Source organism: Ixodes scapularis, unplaced genomic scaffold (assembly GCF_016920785.2).
Source record: "Ixodes scapularis isolate PalLabHiFi unplaced genomic scaffold, ASM1692078v2 PGA_scaffold10__122_contigs__length_95168666, whole genome shotgun sequence".
NCBI lineage: Eukaryota > Metazoa > Arthropoda > Arachnida > Ixodida > Ixodidae > Ixodes > Ixodes scapularis.
Window position 1 is genome coordinate 55,188,062 of NW_024609836.1, and position 9,038 is coordinate 55,197,099.

The following is a 9,038-nucleotide window of genomic DNA, read 5'->3' on the forward strand; positions in this document are numbered from 1 at the left end:
CATGATTTATGCCTTTGAACCGAGCTACGAGACCCCGATCGCTGTATACATCGTCTAAAGGACATTTGCTTCTGCTCTCTCGCACGGCAGAATGTAAAGATCATTTAAAAATCCTAAAGGCCTTTGGCGTAAACGTCCTTTTAGGTGCCTGTCTGACAGAGGTATAACTAACGCATTAGAAAAAGACACTATTATGCCCAAATGTGGCTTATAGTATAGCGAAATTTGAGCTAAGTTATGCGTTTCGGTCTCGTGCAAACTAAACATATTCATTACAATACAAAATTAAAACAAAAAAACTGCAGGGTAGTATTTGCACATATCTTAAACTAACTCTTACGATGGGACACAGTGCTACACAGGTAGCACAAACAATATACCGTAAGTATTTTATTTTGCTCAGATTTAGAGCATTTGTAACATTTCATTGGACAGGTTGATGTCTACGGAAACGTATTTCACTACACTGCAAGTGTTTGACAGTCATTCAGTTCAGAAATAAAAATTATTGGCGAGCGCTCGTTTGAGCTATAGGTGTGTCGTGCACGGTACCTCTAATTCTTTTATTATTATTTTAATTCAGGTAAAATAATTAAGCTGCATTATTAAGCGCACCACGTAACCTCCTCTTAAAATTGTATTGAATGAAGTGAAACCCGGATGTCCTATAACGTTACGGCTGTCGAATGACTACATTAATAAAATTATATAAACATGTGTTAGTATGTCATATCTTCATTACTTTTTGCCAACACAACCGGAAAAAAATCACAACAGAACCGGAAAAAGGAAAATAGTTCCGCGTGCTTGATTGAGAAGATACAATTCTCCGTTCATTTAGAAGATTCATGTATATTCTTACTCCGAGCGAGAAGATAAGGAGGCCAGAAGGTCAGTCGCCCCCTACCTGTTTCCCATGCATTCTGCGTCGAATATTCAAGATAACGAGCCTGGTAAATAAAGAGCCGAGCGCCATATTGCCGATTCATTCACTGTTTCTTGCTGGGGATAGACAGATATTACTCCGACGCCCCGTCGCTTGCTGCTGCCGCCGTCGACGCTCGCTGCTGCTTTCTTGACGTGTATTCTCCTTTTACGTTCCTGGTACAAGTTCGACTCCCTTAAATCTTTTGTTGAATCCGTCTTCTCCTGCCCCATTGTCTGCCATTCGTGACATTTCTGGTGGAGGTGCGGGGTAACGCAGCCCATGAAGCGTACTTCTCCGAGGCCGCGCAGCGCAAGCCCAGCCCCTGGCCAAAGAAGACCGCCCGTGGAGACTACCGAGATTCGAGGAAGCCGCCGTGTTCAAGGCTTGCCTCTGGAATTTGGTCTACTGCTGGAGAAGACCCACTAGTCGACGAAGGCGGCGATGAGCAACCAATCGTCACAAACTCCCGCCGCTGCCTCCCCCGTTTTTAACCTGCCTGTCGCCTCCGAACTCCGACGACTTTCCACGGCGGCGTATACGAAGATATCGAGGTGTAGATCAACCAGTACCAGCAAGTGGCCCGCCACAATGGGTGGACGCGTGACCAATGCCTCCACAACGTCTAGATTATCCTCTAGGACAAGGCGCAACACTGGTTCGAGAATCATGAAAAATCGATTACGTCATGAGACCAGCTGAAAGCAGATCTTCAACCGGACGTTCGCCAGTCAGCACCGACGGGAGAGAGCCCCGGACCTCCTACGAACGAGGACGCAAGGCCCCCAATGAGAGCATCACCAGCTACGTTTAAGACGTTCTGCATCCGAGTGCACGCCCCGATCCTTAGGCGACGGAGGAAAATAAACTGAAGATTCTTACGCATGGCGTCAAAGAGACGATTTTTGGTGGCCCTGTGCGAAACCCGCCTACAACCATTGATGGTTTTGTAAAGGAGGCAAAGAACATCGACACGGGCTCTCTAAGCCTGTGTCGTCCAATAGCGACCGTTCAACGTCACTGTTCCTGTGCTCTCTAGCCTCGATGTTGTTTCCAACCTCGCGGGTATCTGAGAGATAATCCGCAGCGTCATTCGGGAGGAGCTGAAAAAATTGCTGCCGGATGCCGAACGCCCCGCTTCGCTCTCCGTCACCGAAGCCATCTGAGAGAAGGTTCAACGGGCGCTCCAGCCGGAGGCCTCCATGAGCATCGAGGCACCCGACAAACCGACCCTGAGCTACGCCGCCATGGCCCGACGACCGCCGCCAGCAACGCGCCAGTACCAGCACCCGCGCCTCCTTGGTTACCCTCGGCGCACTGAAGAACAAGCCCCGTACGCCCGAGCCGAACCCCCGGCACAAAGGAAGACGGACGTGAGGCGCACATCTCACCGACGCCCGCTGTGCTACCACTGCGGGAAAGCCGACAACGTCTACCGCCGTTACCCCAATCGGCAGCTGGGACTACGCGGCTTCCACCACGACGACCCGCTCCCACGCTACAGTGACCGACCTCGGGAGATCAACCTACGACGTCCACCGTATTCGATGCCTGCGTCTCGAGGTGGGTCCCAGGCGCCCTCACGCCGACGTCCAGCTTCGCCAAAGCATAGCCCCCCCGTGAAAGCCTGTCGCCCCTCTCTCCTCGTTGAGGAAACTAAGCGCGGCAACCCCTGGAGGTGGAGTTGCCGAGGACGACCGTCGCAAAGATCCTCGAAGAACGTCGGAGAGCCCGATTCTGCAACGGTGTCCATTAACCTCAACGTTGCCATCGACGGCCACGACGCGTCGGCGCTCCTGGACACCGAAGCAGATTACTACGTTCTGAGTGGGAAACTCTCTTGTTATTTTCGTGAAGTCGCGACGCCATGGGACAGGCCGCAGACACGTACCGGCGAAGGGCACCTCATTACGCCTGTTGGGAGGTGAACTGCTCGCGTCAAAATTCACGGGGAGAGCTGTCCTGTCAAGTTCGTCGTTTTTCGGTACTGTGTGAGAGACGTCATTCTTGGTATGGACCTCCTGTGTCAATACGGTGCTGTGATCGACCTTGGAGCTAACAGATGGACGTTGCGAAAACCCGTTCTACCTCCGGAGGGGTCCAAAACGACGTCAGCTGCCTGCCGTCCGAGTAATTGCGGGCCGCATGAACCTGTCGCCGCGGTCGAGAGTTCTGGTGCCCGTCGTGACCAATGCAGTCGCCTGCGGGGAAGCTCTTCTAGGAGGCAGCGTTCAACTGCACATGGGAAGAGATATTGGCGTCGCACGAGGCACTGCGGATTTCTAAGAAGGACGTATAACTGTTCTGTTGACGAACGTTCGACGGGAGTTGCAGCACCTACCAAAGGATACTGCCGTGGTCTACGTCGAACAGCTTCAATCGTCAGTCACCATTACTGTAATTTCCAAGAAACCTGCATCGTCCCAGTCTAACAGCACGTCGCGTTCTCGGCTCGACGTCGACACCGAGCTGCCCGCTTTAAAACGGCGACGGCTAGTTGAACTTCTCAGCGAGTATTGCGAGTGTTTCGCGACGTCATCAAGGGTGCGAAAAACGACGTTAGCAAAACACCGTATCGTTACTAACGACGACGCACTGCCTGTACTCCCCAGTCGCCGAACAGCGTCTCTTTAAAACAGAGGAACGTGACACAGAAACAGGTCCTGGAAATGCTCGGCGACGACATTATCCAGCTTTCAAAGAGTCCATGGGAGTCCCCAGTTGTCCATGTAAAGAAGACGGAACACTGAGGTTCTGCGTACACCACCGTCGACTAAATGCCATGACGAAGAGAGATGTCTACCCCGTTCCCGGAATCGACGACACCATAGATCGGCAGCACCACGCCCTACACTTTTCTCCAGTGGACTTGAAGAGCGGCTACTGGCAGATCGAAGTTGACGAACGAGATCGCGAGAAGACAGCTCGTTACGCCGGACAAACTGTAGGAATTTAAAGTAATGCCTTTCGGACTATGCAGAGCACCGACAATATTTCAGCACGTTATGAACGCCGTGCTGATTGGCCTTAAATAGCAAAGCTATCTGGTCTACCGCGACGACGTCGTTGGATTTTAATCTACTTTGACGAACACTTTTGGCGTCTTCGGGCCGTGCTTTGAGCCATCAAGATTGCCGGACTGACACTCAAGGCGAAAAGGTGCCGGTTCGCCTATGGTGAACTACAGTTTCTAAGCCACGTCGTGAGCAGCGAAGGTGTACGGCTTTAACCTGCGAAGGCCACTGCCGTTGTCGAGTTTCTCCGCCCAACTGACAAGAACGCCGTCTGAAGATTTCTTGGGCATTGCGGCTACGATGGACACTTCGTTCGGGACTTCGCAAACTTTTTCGCGATTCTGACGTACTTTACGAAGGGTGCCGTAAAGTTCGAGTGGACAGAAGAACGACAGTGAACCTTAGACAATCTCAAACGAAGACTCGAGGCGCGTCCGATTCTCGGCCACATCGACCAATTTGCAGCCACCGAAATTCACAAGGACGCAAGTAATACAGGACTTAACGCCGTGCTCGTTCAAGTGCAGACGGCACAGAAATAGTAATTTCCTACGGCAGTCGGACGCTCTCCAAGGCAGAGAGCAATTACTCAGCGGCCGTGAAGGAATTCCTCTCCGTCGTCTGGGCGATAGGCAAGTTCTGCCCGCATATATACCCGTACAGAAACCCGTTTCGAGTGGTCACAGACCATCACTCCTTTGACCGCTCGTAAACCTGAAGAATCCATCAGGACGCCTCGCGCGGTGGAATCTTCGATTTCAAGAATTCGACATGTGTGTGGTCTACAAGTCCGGCCGCAAGCACAGCGACGCCGATTGTTTGTCCAGGACACCCGTCGAGTTGGCGTCTTAGCGCGCCGACGACAGCGACGACAACGACCGTCTTGTTGGCGCGGTGACCGTGAACAACCTGGCAGCACTTCAACGAAACAATCCTGAACTGCGTGCACTCATCGAGCATCTGGAGTGACGAGGGAGTGCGATTCCACGTGTCTTCGCACGAGCCCTGACAACATCGCTGTTCGAAAAAGTGTACTGTACAGAGAAAATGTCGGCGGCACCAACTCGACGTAGCTGCTGGTTATCCCTGCGAGCCTTCAAGCGGAAGTCTTCCAAGCGTGCCACTACGACCCGACGGCGGGGCCCCTGGGCTACAGTAGAACACCTGCACGAATTCGAAAAACATATAACTGGCCCAAGCTCTCGAAGACTGTCCACCTTTACGTCCGATGGTGCCACGAATGCCAATGACGGAAGAAACCACCGAAGAAGCCGGCAGTACTCCTGCAGCCGATTACTCTTCCGACTACGCCGTTCCAGCAGATCGGAAGGGATATGCTTGGACCGTACCCACCATCGACGCAAGGACACCGGTGGATCATCGTCACGACCGATTACCTCACTAGGTATGCCGAGACGAAAGCGCTTCCATCGGGTACTGCAGTGGAAGTCGCCAACTTTTTCGTTGAATCCATTGTCTTCAGCCACTGCGCTCGCGAAGTACAGATTACAGATCAAGGGTCGTCGTTTTTGCCACAGCTAACTCAAGAAATCCTCCGGCTCGGCCACACCAGCCATCGTCGAACTGCGGTTGACCATCCGCTGAAGAACGGGCTGACGGAACGGCTAAACAAGGCCATCGCCGACATGATCGCTATGTACGTCGACGTGGAGCACAAGACGTGGGACGAGGCCTTGCCCTATCTTACGTTTGTCTACATCACGGCAGTTCAAGAGACCACTGGAGTTACACCTTTCCAGCTGGTACTTGGTCGGAAAGTAACGACCATGCTGGAAGCGATGCTGCCCCACGAGCCAGCTGACGATTGGACTGACGACTCCTAGGGAGACGGCTCAACAGGCCGAAGAAGTCCGCCAGCTCGACCGACTCGGGATTCAAGACCAGCAGCGTGTCGACGCTGGCTGCTACAACTTTCGTCGTCGAGTGCTCATTTCCTGCCCGGAGACAGGGTGTGTGTTTTTCGACACCTATTCGTCGCTGCGGCCACAGCGAAAAACTGCTGAAACGGTGCTTCTAACCGTACAAGACACTTCGTTGCCTAGGGTAGCTCAACTACAAAGGGGTGCCGGACGGGGTGCTAACATCATCACGAGGCCGATCACGACTCGAGGCGTTCCACGTCGTTCGACTCAAGCCGTTCTACTCTCGGTAGGACTGCGGACGTTTGCACCGGGGCCACCGTGATTGGGGCGATGTGCTTCTTATAGGGGGGAGTAATGCCGCGCATATGATAGAGAAGATACGCTTCTCAGTTAATCTAGAAGATTATTGTATACTCTTATGCCGAGCGTAAAAGATAAAGAAGCCAGAATGACCTTGCATGGTCAGTTTCGCCAAAGCTCTTTCCCGGACATTCTGGGTCGGTCGAATATTCGAATTAAAACTTGTGTTTGGGCGAGTTGGTTCATACTGATTTAAAAGCTTAAAAAGCGCAACACAACAAGGACAATGAAGACACGAAGAGGTAGCGCCCGTCCTGTCGTCTTCGTGTCTTCATTGTCCTTGTTGTGTTGCGCTTTTTAACCTTTCAAATCGAATATTCGAGATGACGAGCATTGTAGATAAATAGCCGAGCGTCGTATTTCTGATTCGTTCACTGATTCTCTCTCGCCATATTGAGTTGTTGCGCCGACTCACCGTAGCTAGCTGCTGCCGCCGTCGACGCTCTCTGGTGCTTTCTCGGAAAAAAAAAATTGGTTTGCTCTGTATGTTTATACAGCCTTGATGGAGATGCGCCTCAACGGGTAATCCGTCTGTTAGCTGTAGATGAGAAATTTAGCCAGTGCAGTACAACAGCTAACCTGGGGTTTTTAACGTGAATCACGCTGTAGTGATCACACGAACGCGTGCCGGTACGAAACTCATCCAGATCGACACGGGCGGGGGCGGCGGGGATCGAACCCAGGAGGCTCTTATTGCAAGCTTTCGCTCCACGGCTGAGACGCGTTAGCCCACTCGGACACTGCCTCCTTTTTTTTTTTTTTTTTTCGTTATTGTCGGCCACTTCCTCCCCTTGGTGCTTTCTCGAAGTGTGTTGTTCTTTTTATAGCGCAGCTCTTATGGCTCGTTCACACCTGTGAAATAGGCACTCGACGCCGACTGCATTCGCTCGCCGAAAAAAAGATCGGGCCGTTCACATTTGTTGCCGCCTGCGCAGTGCGCGGCTCGAGCGTCTCGCGGTTTCCCGAACAGACGAGAGCTGACGAGAGCTCCCAAACTTCCTCTTTGGCCGCGCGTGCCTCCTCGCCATCGTCGTCAGCTCGTCAGCGGGGATCTGACGTCAACAAGCGCCACTTCGCCCGTGCGTTCTGATTGGCTTGCGGCGAGAGAAAACTTTTTTCCGGCGTTCGAAATTGGTCCCAGAGCGATCTTGCTCTCCGCCGGGAATTCTGCCTGCTTTCGTCGCCGTGGGTCAGAATTCTCGCGGATCCGGAAGCCGGTTCGAAAATGTGAACGAGGCGTTAGGCGTCCGTTTCCGGCTTGAGCGGCGTTGCCGTCGCCGTCGGCGTAACCGCGTGTTGCATTGTGGGACATTTCTTATAATGACGTCACACGTGATGTGACGTCACGAGTGAAAAGTTTTGCCTCTAAATTTGGTGGTAAATATTTCCGCTAAAGTTAGCAAGAAAATGTTTCCGCTAAATTTAGCGGGAAAACTTTAACCTCGTGACGTTCGTGACGTCACACGTGACACTTCCCTCTGTAGCTTCCCCTCCTACTCCTCAAAAGCTGAGCTCTAATTCGGCATTAAAGAAAATTGTAAACGACCTTTACTTTATTATTTCTGGCACAAGTTCGCTGTATTAAATCTTAAATTCATTCGTTTTTTCTTGCCTCATCGTGTGTCTTTCTTTTCCATATTACGACGCCATATCGTATAGCAAGCAACAAGCATCTTTGGTTTTGCTTTTCTTCCAAAACATCGTCATTTCTTTTTATAACTCGAAATTTATATAAAAATACGATCAAAATATGTCGTACAACATTTGCATAAGAAATTAGTTTAAACGATTCAATTATCACGATTCCGGTAGAAATAATAAAGCTAAACGTTTAGAACTGAGGTCATAGCGTTATTTCGGTTAAAATAGTTTTCTGCTCTCTTAGGTTTCCTTCTTAAATTTCAATATCAGTAGTATTTAAGATAAACTCTGAAGTTCTATTTCACCGCCCACGTTTTTATATTCCACTAGCCATGCCAACTACGCCAACTACGCCAACTACGCCAACTACGCCAACTACGCCAACTACGACAACTACGCCAGCTACGACAGCTACGCCAGCTACGCCAGCTACGCCAGCTAAGACGACTCCCCCGCTTGAGTGCTGAACAGGCCTTTGTCTACGCCACTGGGCTCCGCAAGACTTGTGAAAGTGCTTAAATTCCGAAATAAATACGCATTGATGACCACAAGGTATTAAAATCATGTATGCCTCTCCTGTACGAGCCTGTCCTTGCCGACAACATATAGATAAATAATTACTTTCAAGGTTAGACGACAAAAGCGCGCCACCTATTTCACTTCGTTTACCAGTACGCTCCGTGTTCGCACAAGCCAGAAGAAAGTACCAAACTATTTTGAAAAGTGCAAAGTGTTTTGTTTTGTACGAAACCGCCTTCCTTCCACAGTCACTGACAAGGTAAGAAACGCAGGGCTTGGCAAGTTCCGTGCATCTCATTATCGCTCCACAGCCAATAAGATTGCGGAATCATCCGAAAAGGACGCCTGACAGCCTATCACGAGACAATATGTTTGAACAGAAGATGCCACACACCTCGTTGCTCAATTAGTCAGTGATTCTAAATAAACTACTTTAATGGTCGCTCGCTACATCATTTAAAGCCGATTTAAAACTCGTTCCCTTAGTCGCTGATTTGAAATTATATTGATCGGCCGAGTGCTCTCTGGCGCTACTTATATTCATCATTTCATAATAAGCTAAAGAACTCAAAAAGAGGATAAAACCACATTAATATGCAGCGGAATAAAATAGGGAACTCCCACCACGACCACTAATTTCATGTAACACTGGAAAGCAATACCAAATTCCTTAGTCCGCTTTTTTTCTCTTGTCGC

The 9,038-nt window shown here is 50.5% G+C and overlaps 1 protein-coding gene across 1 annotated transcript in view; it reads left to right on the forward strand.

Moving 5' to 3' along the window:
* Positions 1–8,390, forward strand: part of LOC8035114 (boophilin-H2-like) — a 31,436-nt gene extending 23,046 nt beyond the window's left edge. The window contains exon 5 of the mRNA XM_042288752.1: positions 8,154–8,390. Coding sequence (XP_042144686.1) covers positions 8,154–8,290 — 137 coding nt within the window. The 3' untranslated portion in view covers positions 8,291–8,390. The remainder of the gene's footprint in view (positions 1–8,153) is intronic.
* Positions 8,391–9,038: the final 648 nt, after the last annotated feature.